The 27,365-nt window shown below is 41.1% G+C and overlaps 2 protein-coding genes across 3 annotated transcripts; both read right to left on the minus strand.

The window, feature by feature from the left end:
* Positions 1-2,049: 2,049 nt before the first annotated feature.
* LOC121290320 (uncharacterized protein C3orf38 homolog) lies at positions 2,050-12,949 on the minus strand. Its single transcript, XM_041210636.1, has 3 exons — positions 12,646-12,949; positions 4,968-5,485; positions 2,050-3,107 (listed from the first exon to the last, which is right to left on the minus strand). The coding sequence occupies exons 1-3, from the start codon at positions 12,770-12,772 to the stop codon at positions 2,556-2,558; spliced, it is 1,197 nt and encodes a 398-aa protein (XP_041066570.1). The 5' UTR covers positions 12,773-12,949; the 3' UTR covers positions 2,050-2,555.
* A 516-nt stretch (positions 12,950-13,465) lies between these two features.
* On the minus strand, positions 13,466-27,348 carry c18h3orf38 (chromosome 18 C3orf38 homolog). Of its 2 annotated transcripts, none has more exons than XM_041210777.1 (3): positions 26,477-26,615; positions 25,347-25,534; positions 13,466-16,274 (listed from the first exon to the last, which is right to left on the minus strand). In XM_041210777.1, exons 1-3 carry the CDS (start codon positions 26,490-26,492, stop codon positions 15,657-15,659), a joined length of 822 nt encoding a protein of 273 aa, XP_041066711.1. In that variant the 5' UTR covers positions 26,493-26,615; the 3' UTR covers positions 13,466-15,656. The 2 variants fall into 2 exon arrangements, with proteins under 2 accessions (XP_041066711.1, XP_041066710.1); XM_041210776.1 differs by lacking the exon at positions 26,477-26,615 and adding an exon at positions 26,968-27,348 and having other exon boundaries at positions 13,490-16,274.
* Between the last annotated feature and the right edge of the window lie 17 nt (positions 27,349-27,365).

The raw sequence follows: 27,365 nt of genomic DNA on the forward strand, positions 1-27,365 counted from the left end.
TGGACCGTGCCCGCTCCCACATTTCCCCCCCCAACGTAGGGAGAATGTTGCCCATTAAATTCCTGTGTGCACTACTTTAACAATCAAGTAATTTATTTTAAATGTGCTAATGACTTTATTAAAACAGCATCAACTGTAATTACAATTGACCGCATTGACCTGTTCACTAAAAATAATGAAGGAGGAATTTCCACCTTAAATCATCTTTTTTGAAAGATCAGTACATACTAAGAAAAACCTATTAGTGGCAGGATAAGTTCTCTGGCAACAATAGTGCAATCCAGCTATGTACTATCTATTTCTTCAAATAAAATAGAATAATAAGCCTCCAAATAATCTACCATGACCAAGCTTTTATTTGTAACAATCAAAAGATTCTTGTTCAAAAACAAAAATAAATGGAAACACTCAGCAGGTCTGGCAGCATCTGCGGAGAGGAACACAGTTAACATTTCAAGTCCGAATGACCCTTTAACAGAACTAAGTAAAAATAAAAGAGAGGTGAAATATAAGCTGGTTTAAGGAGGGTGGGACAAGTAGAGCTGGATAGAGGGCCAGTGATAGGTGGAGATTACCAAAAGATGTCACAGACAAAAGGACAAAGGGGTGTTGAAGGTGGTGATATTATCTAAGCAATGTGCTATTTAAGGGTAGAAAGCAGGACAAGCAAGGTACAGATAGCCCTAATGGGGGTGGGGCAGGGTGAAGGAATTGAAAAAGGCTAAAAAGTAGAGATAAAACAATGGATGGAAATATATTTAAAAATAATGGAAAAAGGTGGGAAAAGAAAAATCTGTATAAATTATTGGGAAAAAAAGGGGGGGCGTCGGAAAGGAGGTGGGGATGGAGGAGAGAGTTCATGATCTAAAATTGTTGAACTCAATATTCAGTCCGGAAGGCTGTAAAGTGCTTAATTGGAAGATGAGGTGCTATTCCTCCAGTTTGCGTTGAGCTTCACTGGAACAATGCAGCAGGCCAAGGACGGACATGTGGGCATGAGAGCAGGGTGGAGTGTTGAAATAGCAAGTGACAGGGAGATCTGGGTAATGCTTGCAGACAGACCAAAGGTGTTCTGCAAAGCAATCAACCAGTCTGCGTTTGGTCTCTCCAATGTAGAGGAAACCGCTTTGGGAGCAACACCTCTTTGTCCATTTATCTGTGACATCTTTTGGTTATCTCCACCTATCACTGGCCCTCTATCCAGCTCTACTTGTCCCACCCTCCTTAAACCAGCTTATATTTCACCTCTCTTCTATTTTTACTTAGTTCTGTTGAAGGGTCATTCGGACTCGAAACATTAACTGTGTTCCTCTCCGCAGATGCTATCTGATCTGCTGAGTTTTTCCAGGTATTTTTGTTTTTGTTTTGGATTTCCAGCATCCGCAGTTTTTTGCTTTTATCAAAGGATTCTTGTTATTTGAGCCAACATACATTGTACATAGAGAGGTGTTATTGACACAGTATTGAATCTGTCAGCTTATCAGTCCCTAAAGGCAAGCAGAGGCCAGTGACACTTGTTAAACTAACAGCACCATCATCATATTAAATTGAATTTCGAAAGCATAATTTTAAAAATCTATTTGAAAATTAAGTACCCAATTTTAAAAGGAAGAGGAACTTATAGTTCTCAGGTAGAATTGGCATGAGATCAATCTCGCAAGTAACTCAACAAGTATCACCATCAAAATATAAAAAATGTCACTTCCTGACATAAAATATTTTGCTTCACTTCATAAGATCACAAGATAGATTCAGATGAAAAATGCCCTTTGGTCCATTTGGTCACATCCACCTAGAACACCAAGCTCATCGGTTTCCTATTGTAGCATCTGTTTCTTAAATAAACCTTGACTTCAACCATCCTTTGGATAATCCATTGGAACTTTTGATCACTTTTGATCGGTATAAAATGCATTCCATGATAACTGTCAACACACTCTCCACAACCTTGAAATAGTGCCCTCTTTTCCTGCTGCACTGCTGTTTCAGAAAGTATTAGGCCAGACTTATGTACTATATTCTATTAAGAATCTGATATGTCTCCATAAATGACATGAAAATACATTTTATTATTATGCCTGAAGTGTGGTTCTATAATGGGAAGTCAATCTGCAATGTTGGATTATCTTTTCAGGCAGCATGATGAAAAGCTAGTCCATTTTGTCTAAAATGATTCCTATTATTATAAGATAATTCCTAATGATTCCTATTAATATAACATGAAAATAATTGCTTGAGAGTACACTCGCATGTAAATATAAATACACAAAACAAACCTTACTTCTACATCATCCCATGAGTAACAGAATTTTGCAGTTCATTCTAAAATGCAATCATTTGCATGTTTTCATTACATTTGATTTTTTGGCATTGCTTTCATAGGTTGAAGTGCTTTGAACTACAGAAGCTATGGGGGTCATTTTCAACTTTGCTTCCAAGGGGTAACTTGTTGGAGCTGATTGCATTCCTGAGGTGGAATCTTCCCAATTTTTATTCCCTCCACCAGATTTTCAACCAGGGATGTGAGTTTGAACATGACCAATTTGGAAAATAAGTTACTTGAGAAATGCATTTAATTCATTGAGATGGGCCACTAGTGCAGGCAGCTCAATAGATAAACTGGGTTGGTTGATTTCCTGCTGACCAATCAAAGCTTTCACTTGAAGGTTAACATATTTCATTTTCCAGTTGTTTCTGCCGACTGGTGTGCGGACAAGCCCAAAGAGCTGCTCAAAAATACCAAGGCACTGCGTGTTCATATGAATGGTGCCAGCCACTGCTATGGCAACTAACCCATGTGGAGAAGTTACACATCTCATGCCATTCTTGCTGATGTTGGGATTGAAGAGCAGTTGTTCATCCTTCACCAGAGACAGCAAGCGCAGACTGACCATTGCTGAACTCTGATATTGCTCTATTATGTCTTCCTGGACAGAATAAGCAAAGTGAAGTATTGCATCATCCCAAAAGTGCTGTGGACCCCACTCTTCTGGTTGTCGGCCGAATGAAGGATTTTGGGAATTCAGAAGAATAAAGAACCATTTGCAGAACTCCTCTCCTATTATTTGGCAGTCAAAGTCTCCCTCTGCCTGAGATGGCGCCTTGTACTGGAATGTTTTAAGGAACAAGAATAAAGTCAGATCATTAGAAAAACCTACAAAATAACAGCAACAATAAATATATTTAAAGCAAAAAATATGCATTGGGTAGGGAATGGAAGAAGGACATTGCACCCCTGTCCTTTCTTCTTTCTGGGAACTAATAGTTGCAATTTTCACCAATGACTGTGTCATGACTACAGAGGAAATTTAGCTACTGCTTGAGTGGATCTAAGATCTGAAAATAAAAACTAGCGTGGTCTTTAGACCACTAGAGAATGCAAATGCAGCCTTCTACCATAGCTCCCCAGGGAACATGAATGTCTTCTCGACACTAAATTGAAAATGATGGGATAATACCCAGATCGTTAGAAAGGCAAAGAGCATAACACACCACCAGACCGGAGCTTGGAATGCTCATATCCTCTATATTACCGCCGAGCTGTACTTAGACCATTGCTCAGGTTTCAAAATCAGACATCCTCCTTTATCAGGAATAGGAGTTCCGACTCCTAAATTAGTTTGCAGTAGTACCTAAGAAAGATGCCAGTTTTATGCAGAAGAATACACAGAGGGAAAATAAGAACATAGAAACAAGAATAGGCCATTCAGCCACTTGAGCCTCATCCACCATTCAGTTAGATTATCTCTGATCCCCTTGCATGAATCTTATTAATCCCAGTTTTGAAATTTCCAATTCAACCGGCTTCAACAGCTTTTTTGTTGGAAAGAGTTTCAGATCTCCACAGTACTGTGTACTTTCTGACATTCCCCCTGAAAGGCTGAGCTCTAGTTTTAAGGTTATGCCCCTTTGTTCTGGACTCCCCAGAAAAAACTGAAAATGGCCTGGACCAAATGCAACAAAAAGCAGAAACTTCTGGAAACGTACAGCAAGATTAGTCAACATCTATACAAAGAACAGAAAAGTTGCTTTTTTGGGGTGTGAACCTTCCTCTAAAGCAGGAGTCATGGAGAGGTGGCTACATAATTTTTCTACTTTATCCATGTGCTGCCAGCATTTTCTGTTTTAATTTCAGATTTCCAGTTTCTGCAGTATCTCGCTAGACCAGAATAAATATTTCCTATGGGAGCCGGGATTTTCTGGCCCCATCGCGGGTGGGACCCGCTGCAGGCGAGGTGGCCCCCCAGCCAGAAGCCCATTGACTTGCGGCGGGACCGGAAGACCCCGAGGATGTGGAGGGGAGAGGGGGGCGGCGGTGTGGGCGGGGGCAGAAAATCCCACCCTGGATGTATTTTGGTGCACTTACTTTTTAAAACTGGCATTAGATGGCATACATGTCTGATTTTATGGTAATAATTTGGAAAGCTGTGACCCATGCCTTTGATATAGAAGGCACTGATGAAAAAGCGGCCTTTAGTTTTAGTAAACCACAACTTTAGATAATTGGGTCACCTCTCAAATCAAATTATTTATCAATTCTGAACCAAGAGATAGGAAAGTAAATAATTAAGAATGCGAATAAGCCATTTGACCCAACAAGGCTTGTCTGCCATTTTATTAGTCACAGCAGCTCTATCATTTTATCCCAAAACCTTTTCCAGATCCCTTAGCAGTTACTTTCCAAGGAAGTAGCTATCTTCTTTTAAAAAACTTCAACTGATTTTTAATCTATTTCTATCTTGAATAATAGATTTTACACTCACAATCCTTTGTGCAATTTAATTTTCCTGGATAGCATATTGTGTCTATTTTTGATTAGTACTGTTACAGGGCACAATGGAAGAATTACTTTCTTCTGATAAATATGAACATATACAAATATAGGCACCTTGAGGAAACTGATAATGCAGTGGTTAGGACACAAAATCTCTGAGGTGCTAAACATTTTTTGATGTAACATTAATTACCTGTGTAACATTCAAATGTATATTCATTTGCATTTCCAGTTGCCTCTTTCTCTCATCCAGCACTTGTTCTGTTATTTGCTCTTGCACTCGTCTCTTAATTTGCTCCTCGGCTTGCCTTATTTTCTGTTCTTCTGCTTGTCTTGCCTGCTCCTCCTCTCGTTTCCTTGCCTGCTCCTCCAGTTGTCTTCTCAACTGATCCTGTACTTGTCTTGCCTGCTCCAATTCTATCCCTGCCACCTTGACTTCTTGTGCCATGGCTTTTATCTTTGCATTTGCAATTTCCTGCTTTACATTTTGCTCCAATTTATGTTTTGTTCGATCTATTAGCTCTTTTCTGTTCCATTCTTTCTGTGTCCAGTAGAACAAAGCCTCGCCAATAAGTTGCTGTTTGTCTGCTGAAACTTTAATTACAACGTCATGTCTGATTAAGTACTTCAATATTGCCTCTCGCACAATCTTCCGCCGTTTTAGTAGTTCTTCAGCACTTTGGCTATAGTTTAGAATGACACCGATGGCTTCTACAAGGAAATGTTAAAAAAATTCATTTTTATATATAACTATAGAATAATAGAATGGTTAGGGTACAGAAAGAGGGCATTCAGCCCATCATGTCTATGATGCCTCCCTGCAAGAGCATCTTAGCCAGTCCCACTTTCCTGTCCTTTCCCCGTAGCCCTGATTTCTAATTTTCTCAGGTGCTTACCCAATTCTAATTTGAAAGGTATGATTGAATCTGCCTCCATCACTCCCTTAGGCAATACATTCCAGGTCCTAACCACTTGCTGCATAAAAAGTTTTCTTCATGTCGGTGTTGGCTCTTTTGCCATTCATTTTAAATTGGTGTCCTTTGGTTCTTGACCTTTCTGCCAGAGTACAGTTTTCTCTATCTATTCTGTCCAGATCTCATGATTTTGAACACCACTGTCAAACCTCCTCTCAACCTTCTCTTCTCTAAGGGAAACAAGAACAACTTCTCCAATCTATCCACATGACTGAAATCCCTCATTTCTGGCACCATTCACATAAATCTGCACCTCTCTAAAGCCTTCACAACCTTCCTAAAGTGTGGTACCCAGTATTGAACACATTATTCCAGCTGAAGCAGAACCAGTATTTTATAAAGATACATCCTAACCTCTTTGCTTTTCTACTCTATGCCCTTATTTATAAAGTTCAGGATCCTGCATGTCATTTTAACCACTTTCTCGATTTGCTGAGCCATCTTCAATAATTTGTGCACATATGTCCCAGGTCCCTCAACTCCTGAACACTTTAGAATTGTACTTTTTATTTTATGTTGTCTCTTGTCATTCTTTCTGCCAAAATCTATCGCCTAACATTTCTTGGCATTAATTTTCACCTATCACATGTCCACCAATTCATCTATGCCCCCTTTGAGTCTATCACTCTCCTTCTCCCAGTACACAATAATTTCAAGTTTCTGTCATCTGAAAATTTTGAAATTGTGCTCTGTACACTCTAGTCTAAGTCATTAATATATATCAAGAAAAACCGTGGGCCAGGCTCCGATCTCTGGAGAACCCCGCATTATTCTTTCCTGTGGTCCAAAAAAACATTCACCGCTATTCTGTTTCTTGATGCTCAGCCAACTTTGTATTCATGTTGTCATCATCCCTTTTATTCCATGAGATTGAACTTTGTTGGCTGTCTATTATGACTCATTATCAAATGCCTTTTGAAAGTCCATGTACACCACATCTACTACATTACCTTCATTGCCCTCTGTTACCTCATCAAAAAACTCAAACAAGTTATTTGCACAATTATACACAATTTGCCTTTAACAAATCCATGCTGGCTTTTCTTAATTACCCCACACTTATCCAAGTGGCTATTAATTTTGTCCTGAACTATTGTTTCTAAAAGCTTTCCCACTAATGAGGTTACACTGATTGGCCTATAGTTACTGTGTTTATCCTTACATACCTGTTTGAATTGTTGTGTAACATTTGCAATTCACTAGTCTTCTGGGACTACCCCAGTATCTAAAGAGTATTGGAAAATATAGTTACTGTTTCTGCAATTTCTACCCTTATTTGCCTCCGTATCCTTGGATGCATCCCATTCAGTCCTGGTGACTTTTCAACTTTAAATACAAACAACCTTTCCAATACTGTTATCAATTTTCAGCCTTTGTAGTATCTCCCCAAAGTGTCTTTCACTATGACTTTGACAGCATCTTCTTCCTTGGTAAATACAGATGCAAAGTATTCATTCACTACCCCAGCCTCCATGTATAGATTCCCTTTTTGGTCCCTGGTCAACCCCACCACCTCCCTCTCCCCTTTTATCACCTTTTTACTATTTACAAGCGTATTGGTGACTTTTGGTTCTCATTTATGTTAATTTCTTCTCATACTCTCTCTTTGCCTCTCATTTCCTTTTACACTTCTCACACTGAACTTTCTATATTTAACTTGGTTCTCACTTGTATTATCAACATGCACCTGTCATATACACCCGCTTCCTGCTTCACCTTAATCGCTATCCCTTTCACCATGCAGAGAGAAGCATAAGCAATGGGAGCAGACCATTCAACATCACTTTCTTATCTACTCACAATATCCTAAAATTCCTTGCGACCAAAACTCTGTCAATCTCAGCTTTAAATATATTCAACAAAGGAACATCCACAACCCTCTGGGATAGAGGATTCCAAACTTTAACAACCCTTTGAGTGAAGCTCTGGTGTTGTTTGTTCTACTTTTACCCATTATGGGAAAACACTTGACTGTACCCAAAGTATTGACTCTTTAAAGGCAGCTGATTGTTCCATTAAAGTTTGGCCTGCCAGTCTTTGATTCCCATTTATCTGGGGTTAGATCTGTTCTCACCCCACTGAAGTTGGCCATCCTCCAATTACGTATTTTTACTCTAGGTTGTTCCATGCTCTTCCCCTTAGCTAACTGAAACCTTATGATAGATGTCATGGCAGAGCATTCAGATAAATTCAAGGCCATCAGGCAAAGTCAACATGGTTTTGTGAAAGGGCAATCATGTTTAACCAAATTATTGGAGTTCTTTGAGGGAGTAATTTTTTAAAATTTGTTCATCGAGTATGGGTGTTGCTGGCTAAGCATTTACTGTCGATCCGTAATTGCCCTTGAGAAGGTGGTGGTGAACTGCTTTCTTGAACCGCTGCAGTCCATGTGGTGTAGGTACACCCACAGTGTTGTGGTTAAGGGGAAACTAGTGGATGTTGTAATGATAATGAAGGAAAAAACCCCAAATTGTGTCAGAAAATATTGGACTTTAAAAATAAGACCTGAGTTTTTAAAAATGCACATGAGCCACTGGCTGGAATGCTGCAGGGTGGCTCCCTAAGAAGTAATGGAACCCCACCATGTTGCCAGACAAGGTACTTGGAAAGACATCCAGAAAGTAATTGCTCCCTCTGGTTGAGACAATGGGACATAATGGGAGATGAGTACCATCTCATCAAGAAATCCTGTGAGCAATGCCCAGACAGATTTGTGAATTCACTTCCCACTTGGAATACACAGGAGTTAAAAGTGAGCTGGAAAGCTGTCCCGGTGTCATCTATTGGTGGTTGTTCTGAGAAAGCAAGTGCTGGAAGTTTGATTCAGAAGTAACAGCTACGCACAGTACCCCTTCAATTCACCACTTTGCAGGTGTCGTGATCTCCCTCTTTACCGAAGTCAACTCTACTGTAACCTCGAAACCAACTGCAAATATGGGCAGGAAGCCAGTTCATCCCTCACAACCCAGGGCATAAAAATTTGGGGGTGTCTCAGCCAGACAGTGACAAATTGAGGGGTGTCACCTGGATCAACAACTTTAGGGAACCTCGTCGGGGGAAGGGTTGTAACAATGCACTGTACTTGGATTTTCGGAAGGCATTTGGTAAGGTGCCACATCAGAAGTTATTGCGGAAAATAAAAGATGGTGTCAGGGGTAACATATTGGCATGGATAGAAAATTGGCTAGCTAACAGGAAGCAGAGGGAAGGCATAATTGCGTATTTTTCTGGTTGGCAGGATGTGGCGAGTGCTGTACCACAGGGATCAGTGCTTGAACCTCAACTCTTTACAATTTATAGAAATGACTTGTGGAAGAGACCGAAGGTATGGTAGCTAAATTTGCTGATAACATAAAGATAGATAGGAAAGTGAGCTGTGAAGAGGACATAAGGAGGCTCCAAAGGGACATTGATAAGGTGAATGGGCAAAGGTCTGGCAAATGGAGTATAATGTGGGCAAATGTGAAATTGTCTATTTTGGCAGGAAGCATAAAAGAGCTTATTATCTAAATGGTGAGAGATTGCAGAGCTGTGGGATTCAGAGGGATCTGGGTGTTCATGTGCATGAATCACAAAAGGTCAGTATGCAGACACAGCAAGTAATTAGGAAATCTAATAGAACGCTTTTGTTTATTGCGAAGAAATTGAATATAAAAGTAGGGAGGTTATGCTTCAGTCGTACAAGAAACTGAATGAGACCACATCTGGAGTGCGGTGTACAGCATTGGTTTCCTTATTTAAGTAAGGATGTAACTGCATTACAAGCAGTTCAGAGAAAGTTTGCTAGACTAATAGCAAGAATAAACAGGTTGTCTTATGATGGACAGGCCAGGCTTATATTCAGTGGAGTTTAGAATAGTAAGAGGTGATGATTGAAACCTTTAAGGTCCGGAGGGGTTTTGACAGGGTGCTTATGGAGAGGATGTTTTCTCTTGTGTGAGAATCTAGAACCAGGGGTTACTGTTTAAAACTATGTGGTCATCTATTTAAGATAGAGATAAGATTTTCTTTCTCTCAGAGGGTAGTAGGTTTTTGGAACTGTCTTCCTCAAAAGGCAGTGGAAGCAGAGTCTTTGAATATTTTTAAGGCAGAGGTAGATGGATTCTTGATAAACAAGGGGGTGAAAGGTTATCGTGAGTAGGCGGGAGGTCACAATCAGATCAGCCATGATCTTATTGAATGGCGGAGGAGGCTCAAGGGGCCCCTAATTCGTATGTTGTATTTCTTAAATAGTAAGAGATTAGGAATTATAGATGTACAAAGGGATCTGGGTATCCTCGTTGATAAGTCACTGAATGCTAACATGCAGCTGCAGCAAGTAATTAGGAAGACTAATGGTATGTTAGCCTTTATTGCAAGTGGATTTGAATACAGGAGAAGCGAAGTCTTGCTTCAATTATATAGAACCTGGGTTAGACCACACCTGGAGTAGTGTGTGCAGTTTTGGTCCGCTTACCTTAGGAAGAATTTTATTGTCATAGAGGGAGTGCAACAAAAGTTCACTGGACTTGTTCCTAGGATGGCAGGAATTTCCTTTGAAGAGAGATTGGGGAAACTGGTCCTGTATTCTCTAGTGTTTCAAAGCATGAGAGGTGATCTCACTGAAGCCTGGTGGGGAGTCTAAAATGAGGGGGTAGTCACTTAGGACTGAGATGAGGAGAATTTTCTTTTTACTCAAGAGGGCTGTGGAAGCTTAGTCATTGAGTATATTTAAAGTAGAAATTGACAGATTTCTAAATACCAATGACGTAAAGGGATGTGGGAATAGTGTGGGTAAAAGGCATTGAAGTGGATGATCAGACATGATTGTACTGAATGGCAGAGCAGGCTTGACAGGCTGAATGGCCTACTCTTGTTCCTACATTCCTACAATATATACGACCTACCCTTGCTCCTAATTTGTATGTTCGATGCTAAATAATAAGAAAAAAATGTTAAAAAATTTGGCTTGCTAACCTAATGGCTGAACTGTTTCGGCAAATGCCAACAATAACTGCTATCCTTTCAGTTAAAATAAAATAAGGCTGAAAATTCTTGGCACCTCCAGTGAACCCTCATCATAATTCAGTGCCATAAAGGTGCCTAGAACTCCTAGAAAATAGACTGGGTGCTAGATACGCAGAGTCTCTTCCCAATCTTTACAAAGCCAGTGGTCAGGGTGGGAAAGGCCAGAGGTGGGGCCAGGTGTGAAAGTTTCCTAAATTTGGCATCCCTGTAACTTCTGGCTTTCAGATTTAGGATAACACTTAACCCAACCAACCACCCCCCCCCCCCCCCCCCCCCCCCCCCCCCCGCAACCCCGGCAACCCACCTACCCCTGCCACAAATCTCTTGGTCAGTGTGTTTTGTTCAGTTCCAGGGATGGGGAACTCGTTGGTTGTGGTGCATTCTTTCAGAATTTGATGGAGGTTGGTAGCATTCGCTGGATATTTTAGCTCAATTACCCCACGGTGCAATTTCAGGATGTGTGTTTTTGTTAAGCCTATAGTTTTAAATAATTTGTGGCTGAAAGAACCTGATGTTCTTTCCACTTCACAGCCTTCCCAATCACAGGCTGGGTGAGGTTCTTGCAACTGTATTTTGGTATATTCGCTTTCCTTTAGTCTGCTTCTGAAGTCATGTTGTTAACCAAGGTGAGCAGTCTGTGGTAACAACATACCTCCTCTCCTCCATTTTCTGCTTGGCTCTGCAGGTTGATTTGCATTTGATGTTGCCATACTTCTTAAAACCTTATCTAATTATATATAGTCTGACATGTACTTCCTACAACAATTTCTTGCATGTATTATTTTGAAATACTGGATAAATTTAATGTTAATGCCTATTCTCCCAATGCATGCCTATACAGGTCTATACAAGACATTAGTTGCTATTCTGGTAATTGTATGTGGAGTACTGCACCCTGGAATGTAGGAATCTCACTTGTTTCTTCAGTCATTACTGCACTGAAACACTGACACACAAACATATACAAATTATCTTACATAAAAATAGAAAATGCCTGGAAATACTCAGCAACTCTGTCAGCACACTTCTTCTGAACTTAATAATCACCAGCACAACCTAATTCTGTTCTGTATTCTAAAACATGTAAAAAAGGAAAAAAAGCTGCGACGTCTAAGTTTTTATATTAACTGTGTTTGCCTGACAAGGGGAAAGGGCTAAAAATACATCCTAAAATAAAATAATCCTAGTTCCAGCTACTTATCTCATGATATCTGCTGAATGTTCACAATTATGGTCACTAGATGAGACATGATTTAAGTACAGTTTTAATGATACCCAAGGTTGGGAATTCTGAAAAAACACCTAAACAACCTTCATGCATTTAAAAATACCATGGACATTTGGACAGCATAATGTGGATCGTTTAATACTTGTGAAACTATCTCCAGTAGGAGCCATTGCCTTCAAGAAAGAAAATTGAAAAAGAAGTCTATTGAAAATAGGCCCATTATAACCTGCTTCTTGAAAATGTGTTTTGGTATGTTAAAATTTGTACTTTTCTAACATACAAATGTTAATGAATTTCTTTGGAACCACTGGTTCAAAACAAACCTTTTATTTCTTTTTATTAATGCTATTGAGATGCTACCAAATAAAAGTGTATTAAGATTGTTTTCACTAATATACAATGTAATGTAGCACAATTTAGTATCTTTACACAAAAAATGCATTCAAAAGTTTATGTATTATGATTGTGAAAAATTGTTCTGCTGAATAGTCTGAAGAGAAAAAGTTGCCTGTATTGATTCAGAATATTGGTTTAAATGTTTATGAAAAATCTGGTCTGTTTATCATCCAGTTAGTTACAAACAGAAATCAGGTACAACTATGTATTTTCTACAGGCACATCCTGGCAACTTGATACATGATTAACTGCCTGTTTGTGCCTACCTTCTTTAGTCCATATGTTCGTCAACTTGGTGGCTATGGTGTCCTTCAGTGCTAACAAATCACTGCAGCTTAAGGATTGTAGGGTTTCAGTGCACCCTAATTTTTGCATTGCAGAAAAATGAGACATTTCTTTTCCCTGTTTAAGTCTCTTGAGTTTAGTAAAATGTTTAATCTTAACAATACTGGAAGAAAATAAATCACTGATTTCTTTTAAAGAGCACAAGTAGCTCAAATATTTTGTAATGCTTTCCAATTAATGAGAAGAGCTTCAAACTATTGAGTCTGCGTGCTCACAAAATGAGGTCTGGGTAAAGTGAAACTTAAATTAAGCAAATGAATTGCATAATGGGAAATCGAAACTCAAGACCAGCTGACATGAACAGGATGTATCTGACACAAGAACACAGGATTAAACTGAATAAATAATTCCTTTCACTTCTCCCAAACTAACAACTTTTGAAACACTGATAATAACTTTGAACAAATCTGAGGCTAGTGTTCCCTCCTCCCACATTTATTTTATTTTAATTTTGCTTTTAAAAAGTACACAAAGTTTCAGCTTTAGAGCAGAAAGGGCAGCAGCAAGTAAGAGAGCAGGAGCAGCAGAGGATGTTTTTATGCTAGCATATCTTTAGGGAGAGCTTTCAACCTCATTTTTGCATCTATGCACTTTATACAGTTATGGTCCTCAGGCAGACAGTTTTGAATATAAACAACAGCTGTTTAACGCCTTGGCTTTATTCTGCTAAAGTCTTGAGCAATTATACTACAACAACTCCAAGTAACAATGTGAAAAGAAAACTCCAGGGAATTAGATTTGTTTCCAGCAAAACAAATCTATCAGTTACAGTTCAAAGACTGACTGGGAGACCAGTTTATTTCTATTTGTTGAAAAATGATACAGTAACTGCAAATCAAATACACACAAAATGCATTTCACAGAACTTGGGTCTATTTATAATATATTCACGATATGTTTTCTCAATATTAACACTTGTCAACAATCAAGTATCAAAGGCTGGATTGATAATTAACAGAAAATATATAACAAGCATAGCTTTGTCCAACTAAAATGTTGAAATTTGCAATTAATAAGAAACCAAATCTGTCTGTATAACTGGTACCAAATACATCATTGACTTCCACAGCTGCTCTTACTTTAAGTGGAGTGTTAACACAAAAGAATTTCACATTCAATTTCCAGCTGTTTTTAGCAGTAGATGTAAAATTAAAGTTGAGTACTCTGAAGTGTGAACACTTTACAGACGTCTGCCCACATCATTCATGATGTACACCAGTGCAGCCTCAACATGTTAGACATCAAAATTATAATGGTAATATTGGATAGGGTTACCATATTTAAGCACAGCAGGCACTTTACAGATCAGCTATGATCTAATCAAATGGTGGATGGGCTGAATGGCCTACTCTGTTTCTATATTGAAAAGACTCCTGGAAGCAGCAACATGGGTTTCATATGTGGTAGTTAGATCATTAGCTTATTTGACAAGCTGCACAGCATTTCTTAACCACATATCTAACATTTTCGCTTTATCAGTGGTCATGGTAGAGGAAAATAGCACTCTGCTTCAATGAGTTTTGGAAAAAAACTTTAATCTATTAACATTTACAGTAGACAGGATTAAGGTGATAACAGATACCTCTGCACAAAAGAAAATGCAACAATCTTTTCTAATCATTTCTTCTCATCAATGCATCTCCCATGGAGTTACCAGACTGGGAACAGAGAACCCAGGAACAAGTGGAACACTACGACTGGATCAGAAAAGCAAGCTGCAGCCAAAGGTACCAAGAACCATCTGGTGGCTGCCATGGAGGTTAGTCATGACTTACCTCTTTCTTTTCTTATCCTATTCGGGCTGACTGTGCAAATTAAAGTGGCAAACTCTCACGGTAGCTGGAAGGAAGCCAAAATTACCTTTTTGCTACTCTGAATGATTATGCTTCTATTATAAAAATCAAACAGAAAGCTCAGATATGAGCCTACTTTGAAGTAATCAGGGGAGCCAAGAGCATGGCAAACACAAAGAGCTTCAAAGGACTTCACAAAATAACTTTTTGCTTCAGAGTGGATAGAATGTTGTTATATAGGCAGACGTGGTGGTATTGTGCAGACCAAGATTCCACAAACAGCAATCAGATGCATGACTAGTTTATCTTTATTTAGTGGTAATAGTTGAGGGAGACAGGTTCTTAATTTGGGACAAAATCAAAACATTATGGATGCTGAAAATCTGAAATGAAAACAGAAAATGCTGGAATTACTCAGCAGATCTGGCAGCATCTGTGGAGTGAGAAATACGGATAACATTTCAGGTCACTGACTCTTCATCAGTTTGGATCACTGACCTGAAACGTTAACTCTGCTTCTCTCTTCATAGATACTGCCAGATCTGCTGAGTATTTCCAGCATTTTCTATTCTTAATTTTGGATATCATCTAAAGAACAGCAGCTCCAATAATGCAATACTCCTTCAGCACTGTAATGCAGTGTTAACCTTGTTTATCTGTTCCTCAGATTAGAGTGGGGCTGAACGCCAATCTTCTTACTCAACAGTCAAAAGTGCCAGCAAGAGACAAGGAGTCACCATAATCTGAGAAAATAGAGCTTCATCAACTACATTTAGTGATTACAATCTAAAAATGGAGCAAATGTATTTGTAACCAGTATGGGTGGGGGAAGGCAAAGAGAGAATATTTGTTGAAATAACATTTATCCTTTGGTAAGAACCAATTTTATAACATTTCCTCACTCAAGGTTTTTGACAATATTGCAAATACTGGTATCATGTTACATGGGCAATAAATGCAGTCTGTTTTCATTAGTTTTGTCAGCACCAGTATTTACATATCAGCATGAATTGTGGTACTGGCTGCTTTGCAATATATTGTACTGAATTCTAGCACAAATACAGCATTGCACTTTTGATGTCATAAAGCAATTGACAGATGTTCCAATGTTTCATAAGGGCAGAACAGGGCACACAGCCTCAATCACAAATTCCTACAGTGTGTTCTTCAAAAACTTGCAGGAGCTCATTGGATTCATATTTGATGATAGGGAGATCTGCATCCTCATTGGGCTGGACAGCCACCTGCGCTGCTGCACCATGACCAGTGATCTTTAGGTGGACAAATTTCATCTTCCAATTATTCTCACTGCTTGGACAACGGATAAGACCAAAGATTTGCTCAAAAATTCCCAGGCAGATTGACTCTCTGTGAATGGTGCCAGCCACTGCAATAATGACTAATCCATGAGGTGAATGGATGCACTTCAGTCCACTGCCAGTCAGGTTAGGATTCAGGAATAGATGTTCCTCTTTTGTCAGTGCTAATAAACGGAGGCTGACCATAACTGCGCCAGTGTATACCTCCAACTGCTGCTCGGAAGTTCTGTAGGAAAATTTAAGTATAACATCTTCCCAAAAGTGCTGGGGGCCCCACTCTTTCGATTGTTCTTGCAGTAAAGGATTCTGGGAGTTCAAAAGCTGATAAAACCACTTGCAGAATTCGAGTCCCATAGCTTGGTAATCATACTTGTAGTTTGCTGCTACATCATGTGGTGGGACGTTATTTCCTGATGTGCTTCCTGAAGAATTATTTTTCTGATAGAGAGGAAAAATATGTACATTTATCCTTGGCTGAGAATACAGCATATGCCAGAATAAACACAATAAGCAGAGGATTTATTTTTTGGTTCACCTTAGTAGCTATAAGACTAAGCAAATGGTCCCTTACCAATTCTATGCAATGTCCTGTTGAAAGGTTAAATTTGGTACTCATATTTGTAAAAAGGCTCCCCCAACTGTCCCTATACCAGAAGTTGGGGGATGGTTAACTTATTTGGCTAGATGGCTATTATGTGGTTCACCAACAGTGCAGGTTCGATACCTTAGATGGAATGGGAAGGTTTGTGCCTTGCTTCCTTGCCCCGCCCCTGAGAGTGGAAAGCAATGGCAAACCACCACTGACAAAACTTTCCAAGAACAACAACACAGGATGAAGCATCCATAGCCAAAGAGCCAGGGACCTGCCTTCAGACAGAGTACACATGACACATGATGACCTGGAGTTGGTAACTTCTAGTAGGAAACGGCTCCTCACGTATTAATGCTGATCAGCACCTTATCGAAGTATTAATTCTTCATGCATGTCCCTGACAGTGTGTCCACAGACTATTCACTGCCAAGCTCAGTCTGCTTTTGCCCAGTGTTCACAGATACCCTTGCATTAGTAATCACTGTTAAGGCAGGAATTGGAACCCTGGCTAGGTTTTTCCCTTAGCCTGGAGGCTACTGCTGGCTGGGGCCCACTTCACCCACTCTCACCCTGGCAGAAATTCGGGATCAAAACACATTCAGAACTGAGGTTTTACTTAACTTCTGTTAGCTTCTCTCTTTTGAATATACTCACCAAAAACCTGTCCTGTACTGCTCCGTTGCTTAAAGTTTAAAGTAACTTGGATCAGCTTTCAGCCCTTCCCACTAATGCTGTTCCTCTGCTCGGCATTGTGATGACCACTGGTTTTACTGGTTTCTCAGCTTCAGCTGCAGACTAGCTCTGACAGTGTGCATGAGAATGTGTCAGGGAGCAATGGGAGGGAGTGACAGAGTTGGGTGGGAAGGAGCGACAGAGGGGAACCAGTGAGAGAAATAAAGAGAGAGAGAGAGAGAGCGAGTGACAGAGAGCGAAAGAGAGGGAGGCAGAGGGGGGTGGAAAGGCAGGCAGAGAGAGAGATGGGGAGCCGGAGAGAGAGAGAGAGGGAGAGGCAAAGAGAAGGAGAGAGAAAGAGAGAGAAAGAGAGAGAGAGACAGGGATGGAGAGAGGGACACATAGCAGATGGTGGAATTTGAATTCAATAAAAATCTGGAATTAAAGTCTGATGATGACCATGAAACCATTGCTGATTGTTGCAAAAACCCATCAGTTTCACTAATGTCCTTTAGGGAAGGAAATCTGCTGCCTTACCTGGTTGACTCTTAAAATGCCCTCTAAGCAAGGGCAATTAGGGCAAAAAAATGCTTGCCTAGCCCGCGACACCGACAACCCACAAACGAATAAAAAACATATAAAGAACACAACTCTGTTTTAACATGTTGATAGGTTAGAAAGTTTTCTCCCTTGAACTCAATCAACTTTGAAAATACAATTATTTAACTAACCAGAAAGCAGTATTTCAATGTAAAATGTGTTCTTGAACATTTATTTCTACATCTGATGGCATAACTAGCACAAAAGAAGGTGGTTGTGGCTGTTGGAGGTCAATCATCTCAATACTGGGACATCGCTGCAGGGGTTCCTTTGAGTAGTGTCCTAGGCCCAAACATCTTCAACTGCTTCATCAATGACCTTTCCTCCATCATAAAGTCTAAAGTGGGAGTGTTCATTGATGATTACACAATGTTCAGCAACCTTTGCGACTCTTCAGAGGCTGAAGCAGTCCATGTCCACATACAACAACACCTGGACAATATTCAGGCTTGGGCTGATAAGTGTCATTCACGCCACACAGTGCCAGGCAATGACCATCTTCAACAAAGAGAATCTAATGATCTCCCGATGACATTCAACGGCATTACCATTGCTGAATCCCCCACTATCAACATCCTGGGGGTTACCCTTGACCAGAAACTGAACCTGACCAGCCACGTAAATAATGTGGCTACAAGAGCAGATCGGAGGCTGGGAATTCTGCAGAGAGTAACTTGCCTCCTGGCTCCCAAAAGCCTGTCCACCATCTACAAGGCACAAGTCAGGAGTGTGATGGAATACTCTTCACTTGCCTGGATGAGTGCAGCTCCAACAACACTCAAGAACATCAACACCATCCAGGACAAAGCAGCCCGCTTGATTGGTACTACATCCACTACCTTAAACATTCACTTCCTCCACCACTGATGCACAGAGGCAGCAGTGTGTAGCATCTACAAAATGCACTGCAGCAACTCACCCAGGTTCGTTCGAAAGCAACTCCTAAACCTGCGACCTCTACCACCTAGCAGGATAAGGGCAGCAGATACATGGGAACACCACCACCTACAAGTTCCCCTCCAAGCCATACACCTTCATTACTTAGAACTATATCAGCGTTCCTTCACTGTTGCTAAGTCAAAATCCTGGAACTCCCAACCTAACAGCCCTGTGGGTGGACCTACATCACAGAGACAGCAGCTCACCACCACCTTCTCAAGGGAAATTAGGGATGGACAATAAATGCTGGCCTGGCCAGTGACACCTACATCCTGTGAACAAATAAAAAGTACAACACATACGGAGGTATATTAGAAGCTGGTGATAGCTGAGAGTACAAAGGCACAATAGAATTGCATAGGGCAAATATCTAAAAATATCCATAGCCCACTCTTTTTGCTCCAGTCAACTGAATTCAAATAAATGATTCACTTCATGGTTGGATTTCTGTATCGAGGGGAAGCATGCTGAAATCAAGATAAAATATATTCAGGCAAGATTTCTAGAGGCACATGTAACTGTTTGTAAACTTTTTCTGTGAGTATCCAAATGCAGAAAGATATTAAAATAGTTCAGAGAAAACTAAACCTGAGTCATGGCCCCGTTCCTTACAACACTGGAATCTACCTAGCTATGTGGAAAATTGCCCAGGTCTGTCCAGTATACAAAGAGCAGGACAAATCCAACCCAGCCAATTACCGAAACAAAAACAGAATTACCTGGAAAAACTCAGCAGGTCTGGCAGCAACAGTTCTGTTGAAGGGTCATGAGGACTCGAAACGTCAACTCTTTTCTTCTCCGCCGATGCTGCCAGACCTGCTGAGTTTTTCCAGGTAATTCTGTTTTTGTTTTGGATTTCCAGCATCCGCAGTTTTTTGTTTTTACCAGCCAATTACCGCCCCATCAGTCTACTCTTGATCATTAGTAAAGTGATGGAAGGGGTCATCAATAGTGCTATCAAGCAGCACATGTTTAGCAATAAGCTGCTCACTGATGCTCAGTTTGGATTCCGCCAGGGTCACTCAACTCCGGACCTCATTACAGCCTTGGTTCAAACATGGACAAAACAGCTGAACTCCAGAGGTGAGGTAAGACTGCCTTTGACGTTAAAGCAGCATCTGAATGAGTGTGACACCAAGCAAAACTGGAGTCAATGCAAATCAGGAGGAAAACTCTCTGCTGGTTGGAGTCATATCTAGCAAAGGAAGATGGTTGTGGTTGTTGGAGGTCAATCATCTCAGCTCCTGGATGTCACTTCAGGAGTTCCTCAGGGTAGGCCCAATCATCTTCAGCTGCTTCATCAATGACCTTCCCTCCATCTTAAGGTCAGAAGTGGGGATGTTTACAGATGATTGCATAATGTTGAGCACCATTCATGTCATCTCACATACTGAAGCAGTCCATGTCCAAATGCAGCAAGACCTGGACAATATCCAGGCTTGAGCTGGCAAGTGGCAAGTGACATTCTCGCCACACAAGAGCCAGGCAATAACCATCTCTAACAAGAGGGAATCTAACCATTGCCCCTTAACATTCAATGGCATTACCAATACTGAATTCCCCATTAACAACATCCTGGGGAGGTTATCATTGACCAGAAACTGAACTGGACTAGTCATATAAATACTGTGGCCACAAGAAAAGGTCAGAGGCTAGGAATCCTGTGGCGAGTAACTCACCTCCTGACTCCTCAGAGCACAGATTAGGAGTGTGATGGAATACTCTCCACTTACTGCTGCCTGGATGACTGCAGCTCCAACACTTACCGTCCAGGACAAAGCAGCCTGCTTGATTGCCACCCCATCCACAAACATTCACTCCCTCCACCCCACAACGCACATTAGCAGCAGTGTGTACTATCCACGAGATGCGCTACAGGAATTCACCAAGGCTCCTTAGGCAGCACCTACCAAAGCCATGACCGCTACCTTCTGGAAGCACAAGGGCAGCAGGCACATGGGAACACCACCACCTGGAAGTTCCCCTCCAAGTCACTCACCTTCTAACTTGGAAATATATCGCTGATCCTTCACTGTCACTGGGTCAAAATCCTGGTACTCCCTCCCTAAAAGCACTGTTGGTGTACCTAAACCACATGGACTGCAGCGGTTCAAGAAGCCAGTACACAACCACCACCTTTGCAAGGGCAATTAGGGATGGGCAAAAAATGTTGGCCTAGCCAGTGATTCCACATTCCATAAATGAATAAAAATAATTGACTGGAAAGTGTCTCCTCCATGAGAGGTACTTCATGTTTTATTGTTATGCATTTAACTAAAACAGAAATATATGCTAATTAATAGTTAAACTTGCATTTATATAGCACTTTTCACTACCTCAGGATGTCCCAAAATGCTTCACAGCTAACGTGTTACCATTTTTTGCAAGCAGACACAGCAAGATCCCACAAAACAGCAATGAGATAAATGATCAGATGATCTATTTTTGGTAACACTGATTGAAGGATAAATGTTGGCCAGGACATCCCAGTCTTTGAATAGAGCCACAGGGTCTTTATGATGACTGTACAGGGCTTCAGTTCAGCAATTCATGCAAAAGACAACATGACTGACAATGCAGAGCTCCCTCAGTGCTATACTGAAGTGTTGCCATGGGTTGCATGTTACAGGTTAGAGTGGCCCTTGAACCAGCAAACTCCTGACGCAAAAGGTCAAAGGGCTGTCACTGAGTCAAGCCAAATGGTAGATTACAGATATCGCCTTTCCCAATTGTTAAAAGAAGTTCCATTTCCACATTAAAATATACTATCCCAAAATGAAACAAAAGTTACCCGGGGACATCCACAGAGGAGCCCAAGGCTTTTCTGACAATTCAAAAAGCTTTCCCAAGTTGATGCAAACTAATTCTTATATAATCTGAAAATGGCACTTTTAACAATCTCTGTATAATTTAAGACAGAAAGCCTAAAACTCTTAATCAACATACACAGCACAAGGCAACATCTTGCACAGCTATCCTAGTCATGAAACTAGGGCACATCACTGACAAGTTCTAACTACTTTACCATCTGGTGAATGCTATCACCATTAGCCCCACTTCATTCCTGACTAGCTGGAATTTATGACATAGCTAAATTTATTTATTTACTTTTAAGCATCCAATGTCCCAGAAAAGAAGCCTACTGCTTCTGGGCAGTTCCCTATACTTTTAAGAATGTAATCATATAATGTAATCGTGGTTACAGCAATGCAGAAGGCCATTCAGCCCTTTGTGTCAGTGCCAGCTGTCTGCAAGACAACTCAACTAATCCAACTCTCTCGTCCTTTCTCCATAGCCCTCTTTCAGGTCATTATCCAATTCTTTTTAAAGCCATGATTGAAACTGCCTCTTCAGGCAATGCATTCCAAATCCTGATCATTCACTGTGCAAAAAAAATGTTCCTCATGTTGACTTTGATTCTTTTGCCATTAACCTCTGCTTCTTGACTTTTCCATCAATAAGAACAGTTTCTATCCATCTACTCTGTCCAAACCCCTCATGATTTTGAACACCTCTATTAAATCTCCTCTCAACATCTCTTTTCTAAGGAGAACTGTTTCAGCTTCTTCAATGTATCTACTTAAGTCCCTTATCCCTTAACTAGTCTTGTAAATATTTTCTGCATCCTTGCCTTCTTGAACTGCAGTGTACAGGACTGGATACAACTCCAGTTGTGGCCAAATCAGTGTTTTATAACTGATCAGGAAAACTTTCTTGCTTTTGTACTCTGTGCCTCTATTGAAAACCCCAGGAACCTGCATATCTTATTCAACCGCTGTTCAACCCACCCCAACATCTTCAAATGATTTGTATACATATTCTCCATTTGAAATTGTACCCTTTATTTTATATTGCCTCTCCTCATTCTTTCTACTAAAATGTATCTCTTCACACATCTTCACATTAAATTTCATCTGCACATATTTGCCCATACCACCAGCCTATGATCTCTTGAAGTCTATTACTGTGCTATCCTCCTCATTGTTCACAATGCTTCCACGTTTGGTGGCATCAGAAAATTTTGAAACTGTGCTCTGCATGCAAGTCTAAGTCATTAATATAGATCAAAAAAGTAGTGTTCCTAGTTCCGACCTCTAGGAAACTTCACTGTATACTTTCCTCCAGTCTAAAAAACAAGCTTTCACCACTACTTTGTTTATATTCTCTCAGGCAACTTTGTATCCATGCAGCCACCGTCCCTTTTATCCTATTTTATCATTTGCTGACAAGCCTGTTATGTGGCAACCACCTCACAAGCAAGCAGCACCCCTCCAAAATCAAGATCAGCTAATCAAGGCAATCTGACTAGACACTACTACAATTGCCTCTAAAAAAATTTCTCTAATAATCTTTGCTGTGGTCGGATAGAACATGGTAACTGAAGCCCTACAAGTATCAATTTGAACAATAGGATACAAGATTTTATCTGGCTCCCTTTTTAAAAACTGGCTCCCAAAAACATTACTGGGTTACCCTTCAATAAGGGGGTACTCTGGTGACCACGTTCAAATTATAGTAGCTTGAAAAAGGCTATGAACTGAAACGAAAGAAAATTGTCCAAGAAGGATAAGAAAAACGGTTTAAGGAGGCAATTCTCAAGTGTGGAGCCAAGATGGCTGAAGGCACAGGCATCAACGCTGGAGTGGGGGGGGGGGGGGCTGGTAAGTTGGTGGGACAGATGCACAACAAATCTGAGTCAAAGGAACACAGAGTTTGGAGCATTAATGTTAAAAGAGGGCTTTTTAAATTCATTCTTGGGAACGTGAGCATCACCAACTAAGCTAGCATTTATTGCCCGTCCCTAATTGCCCTTGACGTGGTGCTGGTGGTGAGCCAACGTCTTGAACCAACCAAGTCCATGTGGTGTAGATAGGCCCAGCATGCTGTTAGGGAGGGAGTTCCAGGATTTTGACTCAACAACACAAGCAAAGGAACAGTACTATACATGTCAGAATGGTGTGTAGCTTGGAAAGGAACTTGCAGGTGGTCTTGTCCCCATACATCTGCTACCCTTATACAAAAGCAATGTGGATGCTGGAAATCTGAAAGAAAAACAGAAAATGCTGGAAAAACTCAGCTTGTCTGACAGCATCGGTGAAGAGAAAAACAGAGTTGACGTTTTGAGTTCGTATGACCCTTCTTCAGAGTTGCCCTTGTCCTTCTAGATGGTAGAGGTTGCAGGTTGGAAAGTGCTGTCGAATGAGCCTTGGTGAGTTGCTGCAGTGCATCTTGTAGATGGTACACACTGCCACCACTGTGCATCGGTGGTGGAGGGAGTGAATGTTTATGGCGGCAGATGGGGTGCCAATCAAGTTAGCTGCTTTGTCCTGGAAGGTGTTGAGCTTCTTGAGTGTTGTTGGAGCTGTACTCATCCAGGCAAGTGAAGAGTATTCAATCACAATCCTGACTTGTGCCTTTAGATGGTGGACAAGCTCTGGGGAGTAAGGAAGCGACTTACCTTCTGCAGAATTCCCAGTCTCTGATCTGCTCTTGTAGCCACAGTATTTATATGGCTGGTCAGATTCAGTTTCTGGTCAACGGTAATCCCCAGAATGTTGATAATGGGAGAATTTAGCAATGGTAATGCAACTGAATATCAAGGGGAGATGGTTGGATTCTCTCTTGTTGGAGATGGTCATTGCTGGTACTTGTGTGGTGCGAATGTTACTTGTCACTTCTCAGCTCAAGCCTGAATGTTGTCCAGGTCTTGCTGAATATGGGCACAGACTGCTTTAGTATCTAAGGAGTCACGAATCATGCTGAACATTGTGCAATCACCAGTGAACATCCCAACTCTGACCTTATGGTGGAGGGAAGCTCACTGATGCAGCAGTTGAAGATGGTTGGGCCTCAGACACTAACCTGAGGAACACATAAGCGATGTCATGGGATTGAGATGATTGATCTCCAACAACTATAACCATCTTCATTTGTGCTAGGTATGACTCCAAGCAGTGAAGAGTTTCACCCTGATTCCCATTGACTCCAGTTCTGAAAGAGCTCCTTGATGCCACATGCAGTCAAATGCTGCCTTGATGTCAAGGGCAGTCACTCTCACCTCACCTCTCGAGTTCAGCTTTTTTGTCCATGCTTGGCCTCGGGTTGTAATGAGGTCAGGAACCAACTGACCCTGGTGGAATCCAAACTGAGCATCAGTGAGCAGGTTATTGCTCACTAAGAAGCGCTTGATAGCACTATCAACACCCCTTTCATCTCTTTGCTGATGAAAAGACTGGGAGAATTGAAGGTTCACTTAAGGACAGTGTAACATATACAGTTTCTCGGTTGTGTTATCAGTTCCGTTCTGTAGTTTAAAGTATAAGTTGCCTACAAAAATAGTGTTCATTCTGTTTGTTACAGTAAATAACTTAAAATGTGAAATCTTCTTGTATTATCCTTTTAGCTATTAACTGGAAGTTTGAAATTATTTATTCTTAAACACATTTATCAGACAGTATGGGGATCGTAACAATATAACTCGGCTGAAAGAACCTCTTTCATATCCAATCTGTTTAAATTTGTTCTTTTTAGAAACCTAGATCAGTTGTACATTAGAATTTGTAAAAATATAGCACTTAATAAGAGTAACCTGAATTGTAAAATCACCATTTTCAAAATAAATGTCATGTTTAATTATACTGCAAAAGTACTTGGAAGTAAAAATATACAAGTTTTATTATAAGATGATGCAGCTTCAAATCAAATACCTGGGATGCTGTGCCGCCTTCCCTCCAATATTCTATAACTTTCTGAACAAGCTGATGTTTCTCTGCATTACATGGCACAACAATGTTATGTTTTGCTAAATATTGAAATATTATCTCACGGTGGATCTTCTTCCTTTTCAGTAGCTCTTCAGCGCTCTGACTGTAACACAGTATTGCATCCATTGCTTCTGCAGGTAATAGAGCAAAGGTAAGATTGTTAAGAAAGGAAAAATCCTAACCCAAGATGCACAGAAATTCTTTTAACTAGGCAGTTATGATTGTGGAAACTCTCAGCATCACACTACATTCTCAATGCTGTGGTTATCTCTTGATATTGTTGTACTCCACCAGACATCTAGCCTTTGGCAGTTAAATGAATCAACTTTCTCACAGGTGTGAAATGATTTAATTGCTCCAAGTCATCTGATTGCTCCAAGAAACTATCACAAAACTGTTCTACAAACTCATCTTCTAGACCACTCTTGCCAATTTCACTGTCCCAATCTATACGAAGATTAGAGTCCCCATAATTATCACGTTGCCTTTGTTACAAACTCCAAAAATGTCTTAATTAATGCCCTGTCCAATGGTATAACTATTGTTAGAGGGCCTATAAATGACTCCCACCAGTGTTTTTTGACTCTTACTATTCCTAATTTCCACCCATACTGATTTTACTTTTAAGATCTGCTGAAGCCAGATCCTTTCTCACTAATGTCCTTATGTCATCTTTTATTTTCAGGGCGAACCTTCCCTCTTTGCCATTCCGTCTGCCTTTCTGAAATATTGTGCACTGTGGAATATTTATTTCCCAACCTTGATCACCTTGTAACCATGTTCTGTAATGGGGATTGAATTAAAATCATTTAACCTCTATTTATGCCACTTGTTCATCTATCTTATTGCAGATGCATTGTGCATTCAGATAATTTCATTTTTACTTCTAGTGCCTGCAATGACATTATTCGCTAATGTACAATTTTTGTTAAACTGCCTCTCCCTTCCTGTCCCATTCTGCTTGCCTTTACCCACATCACTACACTGTTCCGATGCCTTGTTCTTTCTTTTGGGACTTCTAAATCTCCCTTCACCCTCACCTGTTAGTTTAAACGTCCAAAATTATAAATCACCTAAATATGAATCCATATTCCCTTTTCCAGCTGATTATGAAGCTGCTTTATACTTGTATACTTTCGGCATGTTTTTTTTCTGGTCAAATTAGACCACTTTAAAGTTCCTTGATGATAAAGCAAATTCACTGGTAGTTTGATATGGTACTGGGGTGGGGGGGGGGGGGGTTGTGGGGAGGAAGATCTGGTACTGGGAGGATCTGGTACTGGTGGGGGGTAGGGTCTAGTACTGGCGGGGGGTAGGGTCTAGTACTGCGGGGGGAGGGGGATCTGGTACTTGGGGGGAGGAGGGGGATCTGGTACTTGGGGGGAGGAGGGGGATCTGGTACTTGGGGGGGGGGAGGAGGGGGATCTGGTACTTGGGGGGGGAGGAGGGGGATCTGGGACTTGGGGGGGAGGAGGGGGATCTGGTACTTGGGGGAGGAGGGGGATCTGGTACGGGGGGGGGGGGGGGGCGTTATCCACGGCTGCGGCCGATCGCCGCCTCCCACCTGCGCTGTTCTCTATCTTCAACATGCGATTGGTGACGGTGTCGGCCACCGAGATGAGCTCGCCCTGGGCCAGGATCTGCAGCAGCTCCCGGCAGCCGCACTGCTCCCTCTCCGATAACATGGTCCTGATGATGGTGATGATGATAATGGCCGCCTCCCCGTCCCGGTCCGTCCCGGTCCCGGTCCCGCGTGTCACCGACTCCGACCGTCCGGGCACTACTCTAAACCCCGACGGAGGTACCGGGCCCGGTCACCTCCTGACACCCTCTCCCCGGGGGGAATGTCAGGAACAAATGTTTTATTCTCAATAAGAACAGGCGCTCGCAATAAAGGACAGGTCACGAGTTACCAATCTCGGTCACCAGGGCTACTTAGCTGAGATGTTTTTTTAGGATTAA

The sequence above is a fragment of the Carcharodon carcharias genome, chromosome 18 (assembly GCF_017639515.1).
Source record: "Carcharodon carcharias isolate sCarCar2 chromosome 18, sCarCar2.pri, whole genome shotgun sequence".
Taxonomy (NCBI): Eukaryota; Metazoa; Chordata; class Chondrichthyes; order Lamniformes; family Lamnidae; genus Carcharodon; species Carcharodon carcharias.

What these genes read in the sequence shown, in the direction of transcription:
- LOC121290320 (XM_041210636.1), bottom strand. Translation starts at nt 12,772, where the DNA reads ATGTCTCATTTTTCTGCAATGCAAAAATTAGGGTGCACTGAAACCCTA. An exon ending in GAACATATGGACTAAAGAAG is followed by an intron (nt 5,486 to 12,645) that starts GTAGGCACAAAC and finishes ATTTCCTTGTAG; the next exon opens with AAGCCATCGGTGTCATTCTA. An exon ending in TACATTTGAATGTTACACAG is followed by an intron (nt 3,108 to 4,967) that starts GTAATTAATGTT and finishes AAAACATTCCAG; the next exon opens with TACAAGGCGCCATCTCAGGC.
- c18h3orf38 (XM_041210776.1), bottom strand. Translation starts at nt 27,088, where the DNA reads ATGTTATCGGAGAGGGAGCAGTGCGGCTGCCGGGAGCTGCTGCAGATC. An exon ending in GAAGATAGAGAACAGCGCAG is followed by an intron (nt 25,535 to 26,967) that starts GTGGGAGGCGGC and finishes TATTACCTGCAG; the next exon opens with AAGCAATGGATGCAATACTG. An exon ending in AAGGCGGCACAGCATCCCAG is followed by an intron (nt 16,275 to 25,346) that starts GTATTTGATTTG and finishes CCTCTCTATCAG; the next exon opens with AAAAATAATTCTTCAGGAAG.